Below are 24721 nucleotides of genomic sequence, written 5' to 3'. Positions count from 1 at the left end.
TAAACATCATTGGGTTTTGAACTGCTGTTGGACCAGACAAGAAAATCAGTTTTCACATTTTTTTCCTGATATTTATAGAACAAGTGATCAATGACAAATTGGCAGATTAATTAATAATGAAAATAGTTTGTCAGCCATAATTGTATATTGTACATATAGTCACAGTGATTCTCAACCAGCCACACTGGCACATCATTGGCTGTGCTCTCCTGACTCGAGAGAAGAAAATCCAAGTGTTGCATTAAGGAAACAGGGATAGAACAATAATTATACTCTTAGACTCGCTCATCCTTTCAATAAACAACTGTTATATTTACAAAAAAAAAGTCCCATCTTCACCCTATTTTGGTTAAGATCAGATCTTAAGACAAATATCAGGTCTGTGCCACAGAGGCTTAAAAAAACATGTTACACCCATGTAAAATCAGAACTGGAAACGGTGCTCTCTAAATAGCTTTGCCCATGTTCTGCTGAGAGCACACTCCCAGTGCCTTGGTAATTACAATGTAATCTGATATGGCATCACAGAGAGAGAAAGAGAGAGAGAAGGGGAGAGGACAGGAAACCAAGAGTCAAAATCAACAGCGTGCTGGTGTGCAGCTGCAACATCTGTCTTGACAGTCCGAATGCGAGGAAAGGAGAGGAGGGTAAGGGAGGGGGTGAAAAGAGGACAGAAAGGAAGAATATAAGGGGAGGGGAGATCAAGAATCACATTTAAAAAAAAAAGTCTATTCATATTTCCTTCTATCTGCTTCACATGGACACATGGGCAGTAGTAGTAATAGTAGAGCTGGCTTTACTTGGTGAGTTGAGCTTAAGGCCTGAGTCCTGCTGTGTGGGGGCTGTCAGGGTTAAAATGTGTGCTTTCTCAAATGTCATCCATTTGTGTCCTTTAAAACTAAACATGAATGTGAATTAAATTTTAAGTCAAGGTATTTGTCCTCAAATGGAAGAATGAGAAAAAGCAAGCACTTTAACCTTAAACAATCAACTGCAACGCCATTTTGTTATTGGGAGCAAAAGAGCGGCGGGAGTAGAGGGGGTGTAGCTCTCTCGTTCCTCTTGTCTCTGCTCATTCACCCCCCAGGCGGAAGCCTTGGCCCCAGTTGTAACGCCCTCTTCCTCCTCCTCCTCCTCCTCCTCCGGCCTGCTCCGGGGCAGCTGGTCTGCTGGGAGGGACTCCAAAGCCCGACACCCCCCCCCTCCTGTTAGGGAAGAACCGATACCTGGAGAGAGGAGGACAGAGATGTGCAAAGGGATGAGGAGGGTGGGCATTCACATACAATCATTTAAACATGACATTTGTAAAGTGTTTCACTCAACTTTTCGCCACATGCCCACTGTGTTTTTTTTTGATTTCTCCCCCCCCTGCAAGCAACCCCCGCCGCAGCCCAAACACACTACCCCCATTCAAAATGAATGGAAAGACCTGCGTTTTTGCCAGACCGTCGGATGGCTGACGCAGGCAGTCTAAACGTGGCTTTATAACAAAAGTCATAAATAACTGTCAAATTGGATTAAAAAAAAACAAGTGGTCAGACAAACTCATCATTTCATGGCTGGGCGAGCTCCTGAGCAACTCTAATGTCCATCTGTTAGTTTGTTGGGGTAGTATGTTTCTCATATGTTGTCTGCTGTGATCGCTCTGACTTGAGTAACCTGTTATCTGTCACTGTGCATGGGTGAGTAACCAGTTTACCCTCTCGGGATACATTTTTTATCTAAAATACTTGGAAGTGAAACCAAAAGGGAATGCAAATCACTGTTCATTTCTTTGTGAAAGCACAATGTACAGATGGTTTGAGTTGAACCAGGAAGCTCTGCAAGACCAAATGAACATTTACAACAGTTTAGGTAATAATATTACTTTTTTTGTTTTTATCTTCCAAACAAGCAGTTTAGGTAATAAAGACGAGCTTTAGACATGTTTAAATCCGGTCCGATAACTTATCTGGTTGCCCTGTGCTTAGCATTTTAGAGCGAGCATTTAACTTGAGCTCAACATCAACCGCTATGGCTACAAGTGGAAACATTAGCTAACATTAGCCAGCATCAGCTACAGTTCATAACAGACCTACTGTAGTAGCAAAAAAAAAACAGTGGGTTGGAATAAGTAAGGCTGCGTTTTATTCCTTATGAATTCAACTTTTCATTTGTAAAAGGGTATATGTTGCACCATTGTTATGTTATTTCTTCAATCAAAAGTAACATAGTCTTGCTTTAAAGCTGTGTATAGCACACCCTCAACATCCCCACATATCAGCAATGGAGTTGGTGAGTAAATTGTTTTAGCAAAAAAAAAACATGGCCTAAACTCAAACGTTGGGGGTGGGGGACTTACAAGAACTCTGGTGTGGAGAGGAAAGCGCGTCCTCCCAGGTCCATGGGGTATTTGAACATGAGGAAGAAGTAGAGGTGACCCACCAGGTTCCCTGTCAGTTCATTCACAAACCTGCCCAATAACGGCAAAGAGAAGAAGATGAATCAAACCAAATAATTACACAGTGCTAGTGTAACATGTACACATTCAGTTCAAACACAGGCTGCTTAACAACATATTCCCTACTTTGGAATAGAGAAACGGAGCCCAAACCTTATTTCATATAAAGACAGACATTTATAGTGCAGTGCATTTGAAATACAACTGTTAAAGTGTCTTTGATCCAACTAATCAAAAATAGTTACTTACGAGCCTCCGATGATGAAGTTGAAGACCAGGATGACCCAGGGTAGATAGTGCGCCTAGGACAGAGCAACAGGAAATATTAATGACTCCTAGAAGTAGCCTCATGTTGTGGTAGTAAATAATAGTCCATACCATAGAAACATGCTATTTTATGTGCTCCTAGATAGAATTGTATAATTTGTAATGTAACAAGGGTTGGTGATAAGATATGTGGTACCTTGAACCGTGTTCCGAACCAGAAGGACACGATGGTGTCTTTGTTGAACTGAGCCCAGACATAGAGCACTGACATGATCAGTGGGATCATCAGCAGCTGGTGATAACAACAACACAAACAGCAATATATAAATCCAACCAAACGGCATCAACAAGACAGCTGTGTGAAAAGGTTTCCTGGTAACTTTTGGTCATCTCAAGACTTGTGTAATATCACCTAACATCTGAGGGGTGTCTCATAAAGGGGGCTCCAGAAAGAATGACTAATTGGTGGCCCCTGGTTAGCCCACCTGGTGGAGCGAGCGCCCATGTATAGAGGTTTACTCCTCGACGCAGCGGCCACAGGTTCGACTCTGACCTGCGGCCCTTTGCTGCATGTCATTCCCCTTCTCTCTCCCCTTTCAGGTCTAAGCTGTCCTATACAAATAAAGGCCTAAAAATGAATAATATAATATTATAATAATAATAATATAAAAATAAATAAAAAAGAATGGCTAATTGGGGGGGAATCGCAAATCGCATGTATCGTGATTTTTTTTTGGGGTTGATTTTTAGAATCGATTTAAATTCTTTTTAGAAAACAACCCGTTTTTAGAAATGTCTCATGATATATTGTCTCTAGAAGTGTATTATTCAACTTTTGTTTTTGTTAAAGAAGGAAAAGAAAATACTCAATACTATCGAATTGCAATACTTCTAAAATCGCAATAAACAAAAATCGCAATACAAATGGAATCGGCAGCCATGTATCGCGAAAGAATCGAATCGGGACAAAAGCATATCGTCCCAGCCCTAATGATCAGATAAAGTCAGGTCTGGTTTAAGAGCTGCTTTTTTGTTTACGTGTAAGTAATATAAATTACATTCTTTGTATTGTAAGTGCTGAATGTACAAGACATACAGTTGTGTTCAAAATAATAGCAGTCCAACATCACTAACCTCATAAATCAAATCTTTTGGTAGAAGTGATATTTCCACATGGCAAATAATTTACTAATAAGTGTTGCAGAGTCATAGAAAACCAACAGACCCAACAGTCATGACATGCATGCTGCTCATTCTGTGTAATTGAATCTGTAATTGAAAGGGGCATGTTCAAAATAATAGCAGTGCTGTGTTCAATTAGTGAGGTGATTGATTCTGTGAAGAAACAGGTGTCAGTTATGGTCCATATTTAAGAAAGGAAGGAAGCAAATGTTGTGCATGCTGGTTATAGTGCATTTCACACTGATATACTCAGCAAAATGGGTGGTTCCAGACATTGCTCTGAGGAACAGCGGACTTTGATTAAAAAGTTGATTGGAGAGGGGAAAAGATATAAAGAAGTGCAGAAAAGTATAGTCTGCTCAGCCAAAATGATTTCAAATGCCTTGAAATGGCATCCAAAGCCTGAACGACGTGGGAAAAAACGGTCAACTACCATTCGAATGGATCGAAGAATAGCTAAAATGGCAAAGGCTCAACCAATGATCAGCTCCAGGAAAATCAAAGAAGACTTAAAGTTACCTGTGAGTACTGTTACGATCAGAAGAAGGCTATGTGAAGCAAAGCTATCAGCTAGAAGCCCCCGCAAAGTCCCATTGCTGAAAAAAAGACATGTACTGAATAGGTTGAAATTTGCCAAAGGACACATTGACTGGCCAAAGGAGAAATGGTGCAACATTCTGTGGACTGATGAGAGCAAAATTGTTCTTTTTGGGTCTAGGGGCCGCAGACAGTTTGTCCGACGACCCCCATGCATCATGTTATGGGGATGTTTCTCATACTGTGGTGTTGGGCCTATTTATCCCATACCAGGGATCATGGATCAGTTTCAATACATCAGAATACTTGAAGAGGTCATGTTGCCTTATGCTGAAGAGGAAATGCCTTTGAAATGGGTCTTTCAACAAGACAATGACCCAAAACACACCAGTAAGCAAGATTGATGTTATGGAGTGGCCAGCCCAATCCCCAGACCTCAATCCCATAGAAAACTTGTGGGGTAACATTAAAATGCTGTTTCTGAGGCAAACCCCAGTAATGCAGAGGAATTGTGGAATGTAGTTCTATCGTCCTGGGCTGGGATACCTGTTCACAGGTGTCAGAAGTTGGTTGACTCCATGCAACACAGATGTGAAGCAGTTCTCAGAAATAATGGTTATGCAACTAAATACAAAAACCCTTGAGACATTTTTCAGTTCATACAGTAAATGTTTGAGTTTGTGAAGAAAAATGCAAATACTGCTATTTTTTTGAACAGCCTAATATTCCTTTTTCTTCACTTTCTGTAAAGGTATAACACAAACTTGATCAATTTTGGTCATGTTTTGATTTGGAATTGAATGTGCAGTGTTCCCAATGCATTGATGTTATGGAATTCAAAGATATTCTAAGGATTTTGAGCATTATTCACTTTTTTTAAACACACTGCTATTATTCTGAACACAACTATATGAAAAAAAATGAGCTCGAATTTAAAGTACGCAATAAGTGCAGCCCATGTCAAATGTGGCATTTGGTAACTGCAAACTTCTTCACGGTACAGCAGTAAGGGGAAACTTACAGTGAGGAACTTTTGAGAAAACAGTTTCTCAATTAGATTAGATTTTTGTTAGATAAATTGGGATTATTGTAACACTGGTTAAACCTGAGGTGAAGCGCATTTCCCAAAATGTCAATCTTTTTCTTTAAGTAAGCCTAATTTAACGGAGTCATCTTGCATTATGAAACGCTCCCAAGATCTCAAGTGATAATAGTAAACAAGTGCTTTATGCCTTATGTACAGTATACTGTACATAATTTCATGTTGTGGTATAAATACAGGGAGAAAGAGGAGGATTCTCACCCGCATGTTCATCAGCATCCCAGTTATCTGTAGCTAGAGTCAAGGATAACAACCTCGTGGCTCAATACAATCACAGCTGGAGCCTTAAGATTAGAGCAGCTGGTGACTGGAAGGTTGCCAGGTCCAATCCCCACACCGGCTGACTGTCACCCACCACTTCTGACTCTTCCCCTTGCGTAAGCCTAACCTCCCACACCTGACCTTCTCTCTTTTTTTCACCCATTTCCACAATTTGCCTGTGATAACAAAAACTGAACACTTGGTTTAGAGCAGGTTTAAGGAGAACAGGATTTTGCTCAAATCTGTCTCTAATAAACTATAGGCTAAATGCCTGCGAAAAAGTCAGACAAGCTGACAAAAACGACAGTGTGGAGATGTGGGCCAGGCTGTACTGCTTGTGCTGCATGTGACCTAGATTAGGTTTCTCTGCAGAGGTATACTGACACTGGGCCACTGGCACAGAGCCACCCTGACATGGCACTGTGCTGCAGAGAGAGAGAGAGAGAGAAAAGACAGATGAGAGAAAATTGCAGAGGGGCAAAGGAGGCAGCAGATTGCTAGGATCAATGGTGGAGTGGAAAATAGGGATGAAACTTTATGTTGAAGGAGATTGAAACATTTTTTATAGGAGGTTTTTAAAGGGTTTGGTACTTTGTGGTGCCAGTTAAAAGGATACAACAATGCAGATCCAGTTGAAGAACAGCATGAAGACATAGTCTGCAGGTCTGCCATCAAACGCCCCTGGAAAACCATACCAAGAAAAAACATTAGCATCGTGTGTGTGTGTGTGTGTGTGTGTGTGTGTGTGTGTGTGTGTGTGTGTGTGTGTAAGCCACTGAGGCCAGCAGTCTCACCTGTCTCTAGTCGAGTGGAATAGTGGTAAAGGAAATACAGGTTGACCATGTAAAGAAACCCAGTATTAGGGGTTATTGGGAAATACAAGGTGGCAGTCACTGGTCTCCAGAGCTGAAAGAAATAGAAGAGACATTAGTCTAATAGAAATCAAAATACTGTAGCTGTGTTTTGGCAGAGATTCAGACTTTGAAGGCTGTGCTTGTAACACACATGAAGTCTTGTGTAGATTGTAAATGATAACTTCTAAAGCACTGAAAAAGTGGCCCCAGACAGCTGGTGTTCCTCTGCAGAGACGGTCACCTCACAAGTAGATTCAAAAGGTTTTGTTTGATCAGATATCAGATGAATACAGCATTTAAGAGGCGGTTTGAGGGCTGATGTTAAATTACTATTAATCACGGGGGAAATGACAGGATATAATTACAACATACAAGACTGGAGTGAAACAAATCGTAACTGTGCCTTGGTTACAACTAGAGAATATGCTGCTTGATTATTATTTACGGGTATTGTCCATATTTCAACAATAGATTGATATGTATAGGTATTTAGCTTTACAGCCTTGGAATTTGGAATAAACTTCCACTTAGTCTAAAAACTGGACTTCTAAAGCCATATAAAACAGCATAATAGTTAAAGTGATGCTAACTGGTTTTTTTCTTAAACAGGACAGGAGTCCTCTTTCATGTACCATCACAAATAACAGGACTTGCCAGATACTGAAAATCAATGTATGGTGGAGGAAACTTCTAGGGTCTATAAACAACATTCAGCTTATAATATTGCACTGACTGAATATCCATTTAGCAATAATGAAATCAATCATGGTTTTTATCTTCATCTTCCCTCAAGATTAATAACCCACCACAGTATGCCACAAGGTTAAAATTCAATTTCGTATTTGGTTGCCAAGCGACAAAACTACTTTAATGTGAATAGAGTAATACTATAATAAGCTATTCAGCTGCAGCACTGCCGGTGTTTCTCTGACATATCAGTAACCTATTGTAACTGTCACACCAGCTTGCTCTCTGGCAGGTTAAACCGTACACATCATATAACACTACAGAGTGCAATGATTGTTTAAGCAGTATTCAAACCCTTTAAAACGTAAAAGTAGCAATGCCACAGCATGAAAGTAGTCAGGTTATTAAAAAAATCTTATCTCAGTAAAAGTACAGAAGTATTAACAGAAAAATGTATTTAGAAAAAGGTATCAAAAGTAAAAGCAGTGATTCTGCTATATTATGCTTGCAAGTGGCACATGAGTTTTACACTTTATATATTTGGGGTGTGCAAAAAAAAATCAATTCACATTCGTATCGCGATTCAAGCTCTACCGATTCAAAGAATTCCAAAAATCCATTCATATTTTTTAATCTAAAAAAAGAGATTTTTTTAACTGTATGTCTACTGCAATCACATGGGAAAAGTAACTACATTTACATACTATGAATTGTTTTGTTTTTTTTAATCGAAAATCGATTTTGAATCGAATCTTGAGCCTAAAAATCGATATTAAATCGTGACATTTTCTGAATCGTGCACCCCTATTATACATGTTATATTAAATTGGTTGTTGTTATTGAAGTGTTAACGAAGCAGCATTTTACTGAAAGTGCAGCTAATTTAATCTACTTCATATAGTGTTGGGTAGTTTAATCTCGCAATGCATATTCTAAACTGACAATATATCTTTAGGTAATATTGAAATATTATTCTTTAAAGTAACCAGTAAAGGTAGAAATACATTTTAAGTTTAGTAAAGGAGCTAAATACTTCCCTCTGGAAAAAGTAAAGTGCAGTACTTCAGTAAGTGCACTAAGTAACTTTCCACCACTGCAAGTAAGTAGTTTATGGAGGCTATTTCGCCCTAAGGTGAGTCTTTCAGGATACGTATTCACATCCCACCTCCTAACCTTGTATACACTGTGAACCAGACAGTGTAGTGATATACAGTAAAAACGCTGCCTGTAGGCCTCATTACAATGTAGGAAAGTCCCTTTACAATTTGTCCAAAATACTTTCTCCACCTTGTGGCATGCACAACCAGAGCACCTGAAAACTAACTGCTTTTATTTCACCAAATACCAAAAATGCAACACTTGTCTCTAGTAATTAAAATACATTTTTGAACTAATGATAGGTATATCTGCACCTTTTTTCAGTGTTGCTAAATTAAAAAGCATTTTTGACAGCATCCGGAAGTCACAACCTCCTGCGTCTCGCCCTCTCATTGGCTGTCACACAGCACAGGCCTGCTCAGTTAGCCTTGCTAGCCACCTGCTAACTAACTGACCACATCCAGAACACAACAATAGCATGTATCAGCTACTCCAACACACACAAGTGAACAGAGACAAGATGAACTTACATGAAATCTGCTTAAGACCAGCTCTGGAAACAGCATGAGATTCCTGAAATCAACCAGTCCTAGTTTTCCAATAAAGGGAACAACAATCGAGGCAGCAAACCAGTACCGGGTGATGAGAGGGATGCTTTTGAACCAGTCCCCGATATCCGACATCTTTCCATATGATTACTGCCGAGTTATAACCATGAAACAAGAGCACCTCTCTAAAAATGAGATAATATCACCAAAACACTGCGACCCTTCGCTGTCTTTATTTCACAAGTGCTCACTGCTAACTTTACATGACGTGGCTAAAGGGAACTAGCTTTACTGATCCAGTCGCTGAGGTCAGAGCAGACACATCCGGTTATGCTTTTCAAAGTAAAACTATTGTGCTATTTCTAGGGAAATAAATGTTTGTCAAAATTGAACAGTAAAATTCAATTCATAAGGAAAATCATTCGTTTTATAAGGGCTGTATTATCATTATTCATATATTATATATATATCATATTACAATTTTAAGCATGTTGCTGAGAATACTTTTATGATGTGATACACCCAGTGTTGATTGATTTTAGAGAAATACTGCAAACATTCAGATTAATGTAAAATTACTCGCAGTTAAATTCACTTAACGTTAGAGAATAACTAATTAATTCAACCAGAGTGAATTGGCAGGTACCTTTCGTCTTTGTGCTTTTCACCTTATTCTTATGAAATAGTATTACACTGGTCATAATAAATTGGGTTGGTCACACTATAGGGATGTTGACAATGGACAACTTACAATAGATGCAGGCAACACCAATAAAGGTCTGTATATTTCTTATTCATTTTGTCAAGTTGTGGGTTTGTATATTTATCTAGTTGTAATACATAATTATGTATTTATTTATTTTAAAGACATGGTTTATATGATGCTCTTGGTTTGAAGAAAACATGTTAGAACCGGATGTATTGTTATTATCTCACAAACATTTTTTGATTTTGCTCTGCATTTGTAGCACTTCCTGTAAAATTTGCAAAAGCTCCCACTTGACCAATCCAGAGGCAGCCAGCCAGAAAGAGGCGTGCCAGTATTCCTGTACAATGGTCCCTGTGGAGAGGGTCGAGCAACTAGAATGGAATGAATGTAAATAAGAACAAGCATAATGATTACTGAGGAACAATACTGAGGCAAATGATCCCTTTTTATGAACCCTCATGTTCTCACTTAAATACATAACTCAAATGTTAGGTTTCAGGTTTTTTGTGGCCCATTTTGAATGAAGATTTATATCAGAATAAATAGGAAACAGGGTTGATCTGACTTACATGTTTGCAGAAATGAGAAAAAAGAGAGAAAGGCATTGGTGAATGAAAGCAACCATATATCGTCCAACGATTTGAAAATTTTTCATTTAAAATAAAAAATCATAGATAATCATCTCAGGTGTTTTATCTTTTTTTTTCCAAACTGACAGATAGACCAGATGAAAAAGGAAGAACAGAACAAAACCAAAGCCACAATAAGATATAGGCCTAAGGAAGAGATGAAGTTAGAATATTTTGTTTATTTGTTTTACTCTTTTTTTTTTTTTTTTTTCTTTTTTTTTTGCTCTTACAACTCCATGTGCTCAGTGAATGAAGGTGATGCTGATCATTATTCCAAACTTATACAGTTCATGTTGGGTTGAAAAAGCACTAAAGTTATTGAAATGCTGTGTGCAGTAGTAATTGCTGAACTTGTGACTCCTGGCAGCTACAGTATAGCCTACTGCTTTGTGACCAAACCAAAGGTAATGTGAGAGTGAGACACAGACTACTTCAAAATGTATTATTTGCAGAAAAGAAAAGACCTAGAAATCCTAAACAACATATTCAGAAAAAAATCTTAACTCAGGGTCTGGTCCAATACTCTCTTTTCTCTCTCTGGAGCTTTCTAGTCCCTCTCATGGTCTTCTCCTGAAGACGTTCTATTTTCAGAGACACCTACATTTTGACATTTATGTTGGGAAGTAAAATGTATGTAAAATATTTATAAGCAAATTAACAATTCCAGTTTAAAACACGTCTATTTTTAATAGAAGAATCATATACTGTACATATAACAAACTAAATTAAAATATGTACAGGTACAGGTATATACCACATTTCATGACTCTATGTGTCACTCTCAGTTTAAAACATGATATCTCAGCATAGAAGTTAGTAAGTTCGAAACTGTTTTGAACTACAACTCCCATACTGCACGCCGCTGTATACCTTTGACGTCAATTTTGGGCGACAAAATAACTCCTCAAAACAAGCAAAATCTCCTGAAACTGTAGTTAAATCAACCGTTAGCGTAGCGTTTGATAAGCATTTAAGGGACTGTTGAGCTCCGATTTTTCTAAATGGTGCTGCTCTTAACGGCCTCTCTGGCCGTAACTTAAAACGAAATATAACGTTAACGTTACTGGATGATCTTTCAAATTTCGCGCTGTTTGCTCCGCCTTTAATGGGGTTAACTTAGCCAACTAGCCCGTTAGCTAGCCATGTTACTGTAAACTGGGTCAACTCAAGTAAGGAGGATATTATTTTGTATTGTAAATGTATGCTCTGAGTTTCTTCAGACTTCTTTAAAATGGAAGTGACGGACATCGGAAACAAAGAAGAGGGGAAAGTCTGGCATCGAAAACCAACACCAGGCAAAAGGTAGGGAATAAATAAACGACGCTTGAGATTAACGTTAACGTTAGTTGTCATCTGCACCAGATGCTGCGGGGAGTGACACATTTATCTGGATTATGCTGTAAAATGTCTTTGTAACGCATACCTCTGAGCCTAAACTAACGTTAACATTGGAAGGTTAGCTAACTGCTTGCAATGCAGTTATGTTCAGTCCCACATGTTGCATTCCTCGTACACTCATACAAGTATGATACTGTACATACTGTATACTCCCAGGGGATGCCTCTTTACATTTTTGTTCATGTTCAGCCACTTTGTTCAGGGTGTAATTGTAACCACTAGAGAGCAGCCATGATTAAAGTGTGTTGCTTTTCATCTGAGTACTATGTGGGTGTTTGTCTTCCTTAGTGTGTTAGTGACGGTGGTCCGCATAGCTCAGCAGGCCAAGACGGTGCGTTTCCTCCATGTGGCCTTTGACACCACAGGAGACTCCTTCCTGGCTGGAGATCACCATGGCAACATCTACGTCTTTGACATCAGTAGGAACAGGTGGCTGACTGCTCCAAATTGTATATATTTTAAATATTGCTAGTGTATTATTCTATTATTATTTCATGTATATTGTTTCCTATTATTTAATGTTTACTCTGTATGTGTGCTGTGTGTCTGAAATTTTGCTGCTGCAACAATGTTATTTCCCATTTTTTGGGATCAATAAAAAAATCTATCTATCTATCAAAAGCCCCAAAATAATTGAGTGTTTTAAGTATTTCTTTATCACTATTCTATTTTATTAACATGATTTGCCTTATGACATGTTTATGAATATGATGGTCCATATACAGTCATAAGCCCACATTTCCTATATATGTCATAGCCATTTCATTTTGACATGTTTCTTCTCTCACCTGAATGTGTTCTATTTAGAGCCAAAAATATGGTAAAACTACTTTTATCTTCTTCCCAATTGATCTTCTCATCTACAAGGACATGATCCGATGATCGTGTTTCAAATATAAATGTATCTTCCTTCTGTTTAGAGCAGAACAAAGTGGTCTCAATGTGAGCGAGTGTGTATGTGATCTTGTGTTTGTCATTGCTTCTTTCATGGGGCAGATTTCGTCTGGTGCAGAAGACAGGACAGGCCTGCACTGCTCTGGCATTCAGCCTTCGCAGGACCACAGAGTTCCTTGTGGCTCTGGCTGACTACACCATCAAGTGCTTTGACAAAGGTAGGATGAATACGTCCACACACATTGCTTCGTTCTTTTCGTAGTAACTTTCAGGGGTGTACCCTGTTTTTAGGTTCTCAGGACTTTTTCCACGCAGGTTAATTTTCAATGACACTTGCTATTAATCACCTTATGTATGCAGATGATTTGGTAATCATTTGCCCATATAGTGCTGGGTTACAACAACTTTTGAAGGTTTGTGCTCAGTACGGTGTGGATTTTGATATCAAATATAATGCAAATAAGAGATTATGATTGTTAGAAGTAAAGAAGACAGGAAATTACTATTTCCTGATTTCTTTTTATCTGGTACTGCCCTTAAAGTGTGTGATGAGATTAAATATCTTGGCCATCATATTGTTAATGATGTATCAGATGATAAGGAAATCAACAGACAGTGTTGCCAGATGTATGCTCAGGCTAATGTGCTTGCACGTAAATTTGGCATGTGTTCTGCAAATGTTAAGGAAGCTTTATTCAAAGCATTCTGTACACCACTACTGCCCACTTGTGGCGGTCTTACAGAAAAAAAGAACATGCAGAGACTGAATGTAGCGTATAATGATGGCATGAGACTGCTTCTAAAACCACCAAGATGGTGTAGTGCTAAGTCAAATGTGTGTTAGTGTTGGTGTGCCTACCTGTTCTGCCTTAATAAGAAACCTTTTTTATCGATACATGTGTAGAATGTCTCTCTCAGAAAACAGAATTCTACGAGCTTTAGGCCACATTGATTTTAGCTCTGTCAGGTAAACATCTAGACTGTGGAGACATTGGCGCTCCTGTTTGTATATTACAGGTGAAGGTTGTTGACCTTTTTAATAATTTATATGAACTTTACTGTATATTTATTGCTATATGTTTGTAAATATTGTCATTTTTAATGTACTATGGACCTTCCATTTGTGTCCTGAATAAAGTTATTATTATTATTATTATTATTATTATTGTTGTTTCATTGTCTTTTCTTTCAGACACAAAGCAACTGGTCAGTTGGATGCGGGGTCACGAGGGAGCAGTTTCGTCCATCTCTGTCCACAGCTCAGGCCGCTACGCCATCAGCACGTCGTCAGACACGGCTCAGCTCTGGGACCTGGACACCTTCCAGAGAAAGAGGAAGCTCAACATCCGACAGTCTGTTGGCATTCAGAGGGTAAACATGCAAAATGAAAGCAACATTTACAAATAGTAGTTTAACGACGAAGTTTGAGGGTTTCCCCCCCCCTCTCAAATAGAGTTTTTTTTGGTTAATTTGAAGCTGTTGATATACTATATGTCTAGTGCATTTATGGTATGCACGCACTAAATGTGTTTTTTTTTCTTTGTTGTCATGGCCCACTGTTGTTTGTGTTGCAGGTGTTTTTCCTGCCTCTCAGTAACACCATCCTCAGCTGTTTCAGTGACGACTCCATCTTTGCTTGGGAGAGTGACACGCTGATCTGCAAATACCAGCTCCCTGTCCCCGACTGCGGACCCAAGATCTCCTACAAGGCCTTCGCTGTCACACGGTCTTTCAACATCACAACAACTAACTAGCACATTGATTATATAGCTTTCCAGTGTAGTTCTTCGTTACTATATGTCCCACCCTGCTTGGCTCTAAACACTTCATAAGCACAATAAAAAGTAAATAGGGATCAGAAGGCTTTATCAAACACTGATATACCTGACTTGTGTTGGCAGTGATGGTAAGAGCCTTGCTGCTGGTGGGCGCTCCAACCTGCTGCACCTGTGGTGTCTGGACAGCAAACAGCTGATCAGGGTGATTCAGATGCCAACGCAGGTCCGAACCGTCCGACAGCTGGAATTCCTGCCCGACAGCTTTGACGGAGGAGCCAGCCAGGTACACAGACAACCGAGGAACCGAGAAATCTCCTCTGTTCACCTGTTATGGAACCTCGTTTTACACATCTTTGACATCACTTGCCTGGAAGAGGCCCCGTCTGTGTATCTGTACATGCTAATGAGCCCATTGTCTGTTTCCGTATCTCTGTATGCATATGTTTGCACTTTTCTGCACCTGCTCCCTGTGTAATTGAGACTTTTCTTTTTGCCTCTGTAGACACTAGGTGTACTGAGCCAGGACGGCGTGATGCGTTTCATTAACATTCACACCTGCAAGCTGCTTTTCCACATGGGTTCTCATGATGACGCCATCACCACGGCGGCGGTCAGCCCTAACGGCCGACATGTTGTGGCCATCATGGACAATGGCAGCATCAATGTCTACATTGTTCAGAGTCTCACACAGGAGGTCAACAAGGTGACAGTCAGTTGTGATAATTGTACAGAGATGCACAATGCGGGAGGAGTTTTCTCATTTGTTGATAATAAGAGCTGTGTTCATATAATGCATGTGTTTGTGTGTGCCCCTCCCCCAGCCTCCTCCCTCCCAGGTGGCGGTGGTCTCTGGCGGTGGAGCTGATGATCAGGACTTGTCTAACCTAAAGGTCAAGGTCAGGTCCGAGGCGGTTCAGAGACCAGCCAAGAGCTTGGGTAGGCGGACACAGGTGAAGGTACTCAGACCCCCCGCTGGGTCTACAGCTGAGGATAAAGAGGTGGGAACAACACACACCATTGTTTCCTATACATTGTGTTTTTCTTTTTGCAGAGTGATGTAAAGTTTTATGTATCATAGATGTTCCACAACAAATACACACAAAGCATTTCCCTCGCTCTAACCAGATGCATGAATGCGTATTTAATACCGTGTTACGGTTTTGTGTCTGTCAATAGAATGAACTACCTGCCGGTCTGAATAAGAAGAGACTGGTGGCTCTGCTCAAGGCGTTTGGAGAGTATCCTGCTAAATACAGGTACATATTACTTTCATGCAGGATTCATGCATGCATCTGATGACTAAAAACTGCATCATGCCAACTTTTTAACACCTAATGTAACATTTACATGATTAATTTGTGTATCTGTGTTGCAGGATGTTTGTATGGCGGTCTTTGCTGTGTCTCCCAGAGAACTATGCGGCGTACAGCAGTCTGACTGATAAAGGTCTGCATTCAGCCTACCTCGCTCTGAATGATAAATACCCCATCAAAAGTCACAAGCTACAGAGGGGACTGCAGAGGTACGCACACACACACACGCACGCATGCACACACACAATTCCAACTCATTATACGTATTTTCTTCTTTCTGCAGAATTTAAATGATTTTTAACAAATGAATTATTTAGTCCTTTCCTGGGCTCCACAGGGTTTTGTCTGCCTTCGCTCATTGGGCAGCCATCTTTGGAGAGGTGGAGTACCTTCCCCTGGTAGCCTTCCCTTTCGTCAAGCTCTTCCAGAACAACCCGATGCTCTGCTTCGAGGTGGTGGCCACTGTCATAGGTACTTCATGGTTGTAATTATGAAATGCCATTTCCCCAGTCAACACAATATTATGAACGTGTATGAAATTTCAACTACACACATTTGAAAGTTTTTTTTGTGCCTTTTTTATGTGTAGAGAATAGCACTGCGACATTCACATTTTGCAACTCTGGCTCGGTTTATCAGGCATCTGAATGTCTTGAGTCCAACTCTTGTGTTATCAGTCTGTTGAAAGCTCCGATGTTTGGTTGCACAGTGAATTGGGGTCAGCATTGGTTCGAGTACTTCCCCAACCCCCCTCTGAACATCCTGAGCATGGCGGAGAACGTTCTGGCTCATCATGACAAGGAACTGCTGCAGCACCTGGTGGACTGTGGCATCACCTCACAGGTAACCGCTGTACGCAGCTACGCACAGACGGAGGAGAAGAGTGGACGAGTGGTCAGAGACAGGCTTGTCCTGGAACTCCATGTGATGTGCATCTCTATATCATTTAGCTCTACGTGTGGCCCCTGCTGGAGACCTTGTTCTCAGAGGTTTTGACTCGCGATGAGTGGCTCAGAGTCTTTGACAACATCTTCTCCAACCATCCGTCGTTCCTGCTCATGACATGTGTGGCCTACATCACCTGCTGCCGTGAGCCTCTGCTGCTCTGCTCCCAGAAACAGGACTTTGAGGTAACTCCGTCACGCCCACAGTGAGTCGGGAAATGTTTCCGTCTCTCCTCCTCCATCAAATGTTTTCTCCTGTTTCTTTTGCTTCCAGTATTTTTTCCACCACCGTAACAACCTGGATTTGGGAGCCATGATAAAGGAAGCGTACCGGCTCATGGGCAGCACACCAGCTGACATCCATCCCAGGACTATGCTGTCTGACTTCACACCGCTGACCAAAGGCCAGTACCCCGTGTTCAACCACTACCCCCAATTCATAGTGGATTACCAGAGCCGGGAGAGGGAGAAGATACGACTGCAGGAGATGGAGTATCTCCGCGAGAGGTGATATTACAGATAGTGGATCCACAGTGTTAATAAGATAAGAAATGCTAAAACTAGCATTAGATAATACATTTCAGAGCCAATAGTGAGAAAATATCCAAAAGTGTTTGTTTGTCTCATCAGGCAGGAGGTGTCGGCCATGCACGCAGATTTTGTGCGTCGCCAAGCTAAAGAGGAGGCCTATTATGCACAACAGGTAGATATTGTTTGTCAAAATGAATTCAGCCATAGATTTGGTTGGAATTGGTTTTGTTTTGCCTGCTTTGTAAAGTTAACCTGTATGTGAAACACAAGCCTGAAATGGAAGTTAAGTGAACTGAATACTTTGACTGATTTGAACACAGGAGCTGCTGCAGAAGGCTGAGGAACAGCGCAGAAACATCCTGGCACAAGAAGAGGAAAAACTAACACAGCAGAGGGCAAAGTAAAAAGCACCAGATGCTCGCACCTCCATAGTTGAGTCATGAGGACAAAAGAACGATGTGATTTAGCAGAATTGGTTGCTGACACTGCTCCGTCCTCTGCAGGTTGGCAGCCATGAAGAGAGAGCTGAAGGTAAAGGAGTTACAGCTGCTGGACGAAACTAAAAGACGTTTCCTCAAACACCAACAGGACCTGAGAGCCTCGCAGGTCCAAAGACTAGACCAGGAGATTAGTAGAAAGGTAACCTGGTGATTACAATGTAAGGTAGTCTTTTGTATGAAGGAGCCCGCTTTAGCCATACCACAGATCCCGAACTCTGCTGCTCACTTTATCATGGGTAGTGTACTTCTCATTTTTTTCTACCAAATAATTTTAATCATGGATTTAATAGCTCTCACTTTTGAGCACTAACCAACCAATAACCTTTATGTTGTGCTACAGATTGATCTCCGGGAGCGAGAAACAGCTGCAGCAGTCCAGGATCTAGAAGTCCGACAGATGGAGCTGGAGGCTCAGAGGAGACGACTCGAACAGGTGACAAACAGCTTGCATTCTTGCAGCTTCCTCTCTCCCAGCCTCCTTCTTTTGATTCATTTCTCCCTCCCTTCCTCTCTTTCTCTGTGACCATTTATACCCCAGTGATGACTCCCCTAAACCTAGAACGCATTCTGCAGTTGAATTACCTAGAAGCATAAAAGGAAATATGCTTTCTCTTACCGGACGTTAAGTAGAGGTACAGGTCAGCCTCTAAGTTTGAGACTTTATAGTTATAGGAAGTGAAATCACTCATGGTTGTACCTAATTCAAGACTTCCCAGTGTTGTAGCCTCCTCTAGACACCGCCTTTTTAATCATAATCAGTGAATATCACACACATATACTGCATTTAGATTCTTACAATCAAACACTGAGGTCTGTAAAATAAGCCATTTTTAGATGATGTTATTGTCACCAATACATCTAATGGCATCACGTTGTCCTTTTTGATTATTGTAATAATTGTGAGTCTGAAGTTTTGTTTTTTTCCATGACCATTTCCCTCAGCACCTGTTTAAGGAGCAGGAGCGAATGGGACGGGAGGTCGAGGAGGAGACCGAGGTGAGGATGAGGAGGGCAGAACGAGAGGGTGATAGCTACGCAGAGCTGCTACACTGCACAGAGACAAACATGCAGGTTAGTGACACATTCCAATATGGAGCCAGTGTAATAATCTCGACAAAAGCACACCATCTCGATGCACTCGAAAATTGGTCTGACTTTATGGGAAACTATCACGCTAGCCACAAAGGCACGCAAACTTTTGGCACAGGTACCGCGTGATCTTCTCCTCTTCCTCTATCCGTTAACTTTCTCTAAAACACACACACACACACACACACACACACACAGGTCCTGGAGGAGTCCCTGGCAGAGGCATGCCAGCTGGGCTTGGACTCTGACTGGCAGAGAGAGGTGGCAGAGCGCCTGCAGCAGGTCGATGCTGAGCAGGAGAGGAAGAGGGAAAGACTGGCAGAGCTTCACAGGCAAACCCTGGCAGAGGAGGAGAGACTGGCTGACACCATGAGAGATGTGACAGGAAGGAAGGTGACTGAACAACAACAACAACAACAACAATTGACATGATGTATTGGCTTGACTATGTACAATTATTGTGACATCATTTATAGGCTTTTCTGTTACCTGTAATATCAGTATTGCGAAATTGGTTTTAAGATTTGTGTTCCTTGCTGAGAAACTTCATATCTGACCGATGTCTGAAATACTAATTATGAAACATCACGGAAGACAAATTGTAGGATTTGGAAAATTTAAGCTGTTTGCTTATCGTTATTCAATTAGACAAGAAGTATTTGTTAATTTGCAGTGGGATGAAGTGATGAGTTCCAGAGCCCAGTTACAGGAGCAGCAGCCGCCCCGGTCTACAGCAGACCAAGGTATTACTCCACATATACACCTGTTGTGTTTGTGGCCTTTGAGCTGACCTGTCCATTATCCAGACGTGGATCTAATATTTAAGATTCAAATTTTTTTTATTGTCACACCTGTTATACAAGTACAAATGTGTGAAAGGCTTACGCTGGGAGCTTCCATTAAAGTGCTCATATTATGCTTTTTGGCTTTTCCCCTTTCCTTTCCTTTGTGTTCTATATCTTTTTTGTGTACGTTATAGGTTTACAAAGTGAAAAAGCCCAAAGTCCACCCCAAAGGGACTTAACATCTCCAACAGAAATCACTGTTCACAAACTGCTCCAAACAGCTCTATTGTAGTCCAGCCTTTACTTCAGAGACAAACATGCATCACTTTGTAACACACGTTATAATACTCGCCAAGCTGCTAGCGTGTCACGCCCTCATACTCTGGAACTGACTAGCTAGCAGTGCTTACTGCGCATGTGCAACTCCCAACAAAGATGGAATAGAAGTGTGATGCCTCACTCTGTAGCTAAAACAGAGAGCTCAACACACAGGGTGAAAAGAGGAGCTGCAGCAATGTGCAGTACAACAAATATATGGTGTTTTCTGAAAATTAAAAAATTAAACCAAACCTATTCTGGTACAACCTCTAAATTCAATTATGAACCTGAAAATGAGCATAATATGAGCACTTTCAAGAAAAACAGTAAGTAGTAAATGTAAGGGAAATGTAATAAAATAAGTGCATAACGAATGAGTGAAAGGAAAAAAAGTAAATATAGGAAGGCATATCAAATATAGAATAAAATATAAGAAGCGATAAAAAAAATATCTACATTCAAGGCCTATTGCACACAGAGTGAATATTGCACAGGGGGTTGAATTATTCAGGAAGCTGGGTGTTGCATATGGGTGTTGTAATATGTGTTTACTTTGTGGCAGACGGCCAGAGACAGACGGGGGTAAGATCCCTGTGTTCGACCAGAGGACTTCCTCCTAGAGGCAGTGCCACCACTGCTGTTAATGTTGGAAGCAGAGCTGCAGGTCCAGCAGTCAGACGCAACCTTGCCACCAGCCCAAAGCAGGCAGGAACCAACCTGGTGTGTCTGAACAGCAGCTCACCTTCAGAGAGCACAGCCACCAACTGTAAGTCATTCATTCATCAAGTAGATAAGGCTGTAACTATATAGGCTTGTGATAGGCTAAGACTATATCCAAAGATAGTCAGTTTACTGCTATTATATAAGGCTGGGAAACACATCAAATCCCATTGGAGGAGCTGGAATCGTTAAATGTTTGGCATTTTTGCTTGAAAATTGACTTTAAACCTTTAATTGATTATCAAAAGTATTTGCTAAACTAATCCACTAATTGTCGCAGCTCTACATAATGTGAGCACCATTACCTTGAGTTTCTGTGGCAATAATGTTCCTCTTTGTGGTTATTTCTTTATTTTGTGTCAGTTTCCCTGGACCGAGGCCGGGCCCAGCTGGACAGCAGCGAGAGACAACTGCTGAAGGAAGTCAGAGAACTGAGACAGAAGCTGGCGGCCAGAGCCAGAGAGGGCAGCTCTGCCTCCTCACAGTCTGTCCTCACACTGTCCTCTGTCTCGCCGTGACCACAAACTGCTCTCTCGTCTTCATAGTGTCACAAAAACATATTCTTGCCTTAAGCGAGCAACAGATACAATGACTCAGACTCTGTTTACCAGTTTCCAAGTGCTTATATACCATCCTTTAAACTACACATTATTAACGCAAATAGAGTCAAACATGTTGACTGCGCATCATTAACCACTATCTCATGAACACCCGTGTCTTCCGTTTTTAAGAAGACGCTCTCTGGTTCCCTGTGAGGACAGAAACGGGTGCTCTGATGTTGCCTCATGTGATGTGCACGATTGTTGAGCTTTTGTCACCACTCTAGGATCCCAAGTTGACCATCATTCATGGCTGGGTTCTCTGATAATATTCCTGCAAGCAACGGCAGTTTCATCCATTTTAACTCAAGTCTGTCTATGGCCACTCCAGAAACACACAGTCCTATATAACTGGTGATAGTTGTGACCACAGTTACAAACTGATGCAGCGTACAATACTGTCGGTACCATGTCTAACTCGGCTAACTGTACGTGAAACATCTGTTAGTTCTATAGCGTCTGCAGTTTAACATCTTGTTATACAAACTATTATACCTCTGAATTTGTTATCATACCACATTCCATTTAATGTTCAGTTGTACACTTTATATTCATGGTTGTCATTTTTTTTTAAATATTTGCGCTGGTGCTCCATTTAGATTTTTTTTATTTCAATACAATTTTGTGTGATTTGTCTTATTTAAAACCTGGTTTGGATAAAATGTTTTTAAAAAATCCTGATTTCAAATTTTGTTTCATTTTGCCTTTTAAGAAAAGACAAGATGTGCTCTATACAGAATGCATAGGTACAGTTGTGTTCAAAATTATTCAACCCCCCCAATGCTGTAAATGGTTTTAGGGAATTTAGTGTACATTTGTAATTGTATTCAGAATGAAATCCTACAAGGACTTCTTAAAGAACCATATGCAACTAAAATGACATCAATTGGTTTTGTAATACAGTAGTAAATGTTTCTTTTGTGAATTCTTCATTGACACAATTATTCAACCCCTTAAAGACTACCACTCTGAAGAACAGAGGTTCATTGAAGTGTTTTCAATCAGGTATTGAAAACACCTGTGGATGTCAGGGAGCAGCAATAAAGCCTAATAAGCACCAATTAGGCAGCTTTAAAATGACTGTGATACACAGCTCCTTCTAGACATTTACTGGTGTGGTTACAAACATGGTGAAGTCAAGAGAATGGTCCAGGAAGACAAGAGAAGAGGTGATTACTCTTCACAGGAAGGGCAATGGCTATAAGAAGATTGCAAAGATGTTAAACATACCAAGAGACACCATAGGAAGCATCATTCGCAAATTCAAGGCAAAGGGCACTGTTGAAACGCTACCTGGTCGTGGCAGAAAGAAGATGCTGACTTCGACTGCTGTGCGCTACCTGAAGCGTAGAGTGGAGAAAAGTCCCCGTGTGACTGCTGAGGAACTGAGAAAAGATTTGTCAGATGTAGGTACTGAAGTTTCTGCTCAGACAATACAGCGCACCCTGCGTAATGAAGGCCTCCATGCCAGAACTCCCAGGCGCACCCCCTTGCTGTCTCCAAAGAATAAGAAGAGTCGACTGCAGTATGCCAAAAGTCATGTGGACAAACCACAGAAGTTTTGGGATAGTGTTCTGTGGACTGATGAAACAAAATTAGAACTGTTTGGGCCCATGGATCAACGCTATGTTTGGAGGAGGAAGAACAAGGCCTATGAAGAAAAGAACACCTTGCCTACTGTGAAGCATGGCGGGGGGTCAATCATGCTTTGGGGCTGTTTTGCTTCTGCAGGTACTGGGAAGCTTCAGCGTGTGCAAGGTACCATGAATTCTCTTCAGTACCAGGAGATATTGGATGACAATGTGATGCAGTCCGTCACAAACCTGAGGCTTGGGAGACGTTGGACCTTTCAACAGGACAATGATCCCAAGCATACCTCCAAGTCCACTAGAGCATGGTTGCAGATTAAAGGCTGGAACATTTTGAAGTGGCCATCGCAGTCACCAGACTTAAATCCGATTGAGAACCTCTGGTGGGACTTGAAGAAAGCAGTTGCAGTGCGCAAGCCTAAGAATGTGACTGAACTGGAGGCTTTTGCCCATGATGAATGGGCGAAGATACCCGTAGATCGCTGCAAGACACTTGTGTCAAGCTATGCTTCACGTTTAAAAGCTGTTATAACTGTAAAAGGATGTTGTACTAAGTACTAAGATTGAATGTCACTTGGGGGTTGAATAAAACTGATAATAATGTGAGCACAGAAAAGACATTTGTGGTTATTTCATTATAAATGTTATGTTATATTTGTCTGACCTACACGTGCCTCTTTGATTTAATTGTAAGCAGGATGACTGAATGATCAAAATCAATGTCAAACCGGCCAAAACAATCAATTTCAGTGGGGGTTGAATAATTTTGAACACAACTGTAGTGTATTACAAACAGACAACATGCAATATGCAAATCCAGTTCCTCAGGGCTGTAGTTCCACTACAGGCTTTATCAGTTAGATTTCACTATAATTTGGATATGTTTTGATTGAATATATCAGGGAGTTTGTTTCAGGGTGTCCATGGTCTGTCTGCTTATGTCAAGACAATACTTAACTTGTCTCTTTTCATAAACCAGATCAGGTAGGACTCTGCTCCTCACTGGGTGTGCCTGTGAATGTCTGTCTCTGTCTTTTGGTCCTATAGTCATCCAGGTGTTGTTTGACATGAGCTAAAATGACAGCCATTCCCATTCCTGTCACTCATTCTTTTCTTTCCCTCCACCCAAAGTTGATCTGTCCTGACGTGCTCTAAATCACTCTCAGGCCCTGGAAGGAATACAGCAAAATAAGTCGATCATTTTCTGTTCTATCAGTCTGAATCAACAACCAAAAACACACACTTGGTACACGAATATGTCTTGAAGCTAAATTTCACATCACACATGATGCTATGAACTTATATATGAATAAATATTTCTTTCTGTTAGGTAAAAACTTAGGAGAGGCTGAGTTTCTAACTTTTCCTATTTGCAGTCGCTTGCTGCTCCAGTTCTACCTGATTTTGCCTGTAAAGCGTCCTCCAATATCAGCTAATGACACACAACGACATGCATAGCAATCAGTTAAATCATTTCTTTAAGTTCGACAGATCCCCACTCGCAGTCTTCACCATACCACTGATAGGCCGTTGCCACACTTTCATAGTCTTGCAAACATTTACAGCTGTTTCTAAGGCCATCAGCCGTTTGTGTATTCACACAAGCAAGTGAATAGAAAAACATATGTCCATCCCAATTATTCCTACCGCCATTTGTGGAGAGTACAATGCTTTGAAATGATATTTGGTGTTGGAGACACTGCAGGCTTGTCTGTGTTTGCTCTGTGTCTGTGTTTGCTTACTGCTAGGAGATTTACCTGTTTGTTCTTCATTTTTTTTGTCTTGTCATTTTGTGGTCTTTTTACACTTTTTTGTTTTGGTGATTGTGGTACAGTTTGAATGTTAGCCTCTGCTGAGGACTGATGGCTAGCCTACCAATTTACAGCATGCACATTAAAACACTGAACATACAGACATACACAGCAATAAACACTGCAGTTGAATCAAAA

At 40.7% G+C, this 24721-nt stretch overlaps 2 protein-coding genes across 2 annotated transcripts; one reads left to right on the top strand and one right to left on the bottom strand.

The window, feature by feature from the left end:
* Window positions 1-210: 210 nt before the first annotated feature.
* Window positions 211-9288, bottom strand: derl1 (derlin 1). Its single transcript, XM_031278214.2, has 8 exons — window positions 8959-9288; window positions 6584-6695; window positions 6406-6470; window positions 5730-5756; window positions 2904-2999; window positions 2690-2742; window positions 2342-2452; window positions 211-1226 (listed from the first exon to the last, which is right to left on the bottom strand). The coding sequence occupies exons 1-8, from the start codon at window positions 9109-9111 to the stop codon at window positions 1073-1075; spliced, it is 771 nt and encodes a 256-aa protein (XP_031134074.1). The 5' UTR covers window positions 9112-9288; the 3' UTR covers window positions 211-1072.
* Window positions 9289-11190: 1902 nt separating this feature from the next.
* On the top strand, window positions 11191-21858 carry tbc1d31 (TBC1 domain family, member 31). The gene is made up of 23 exons (XM_031278323.2): window positions 11191-11616; window positions 12001-12141; window positions 12709-12824; window positions 13799-13977; window positions 14181-14332; window positions 14508-14667; window positions 14887-15087; window positions 15206-15382; window positions 15561-15640; window positions 15760-15906; window positions 16035-16168; window positions 16407-16540; window positions 16648-16827; window positions 16916-17148; window positions 17272-17344; window positions 17493-17572; window positions 17676-17811; window positions 18013-18105; window positions 18615-18743; window positions 18960-19154; window positions 19435-19504; window positions 20427-20630; window positions 20948-21858. The coding sequence occupies exons 1-23, from the start codon at window positions 11546-11548 to the stop codon at window positions 21100-21102; spliced, it is 3240 nt and encodes a 1079-aa protein (XP_031134183.1). The 5' UTR covers window positions 11191-11545; the 3' UTR covers window positions 21103-21858.
* The last annotated feature ends 2863 nt before the right edge of the window (window positions 21859-24721 follow it).

Source organism: Sander lucioperca, chromosome 10 (assembly GCF_008315115.2).
Source record: "Sander lucioperca isolate FBNREF2018 chromosome 10, SLUC_FBN_1.2, whole genome shotgun sequence".
Taxonomy (NCBI): domain Eukaryota; kingdom Metazoa; phylum Chordata; class Actinopteri; order Perciformes; family Percidae; genus Sander; species Sander lucioperca.
Note: the sequence above shows the minus strand (reverse complement) of the source record. Positions and strands in the feature narration are given on the sequence as shown.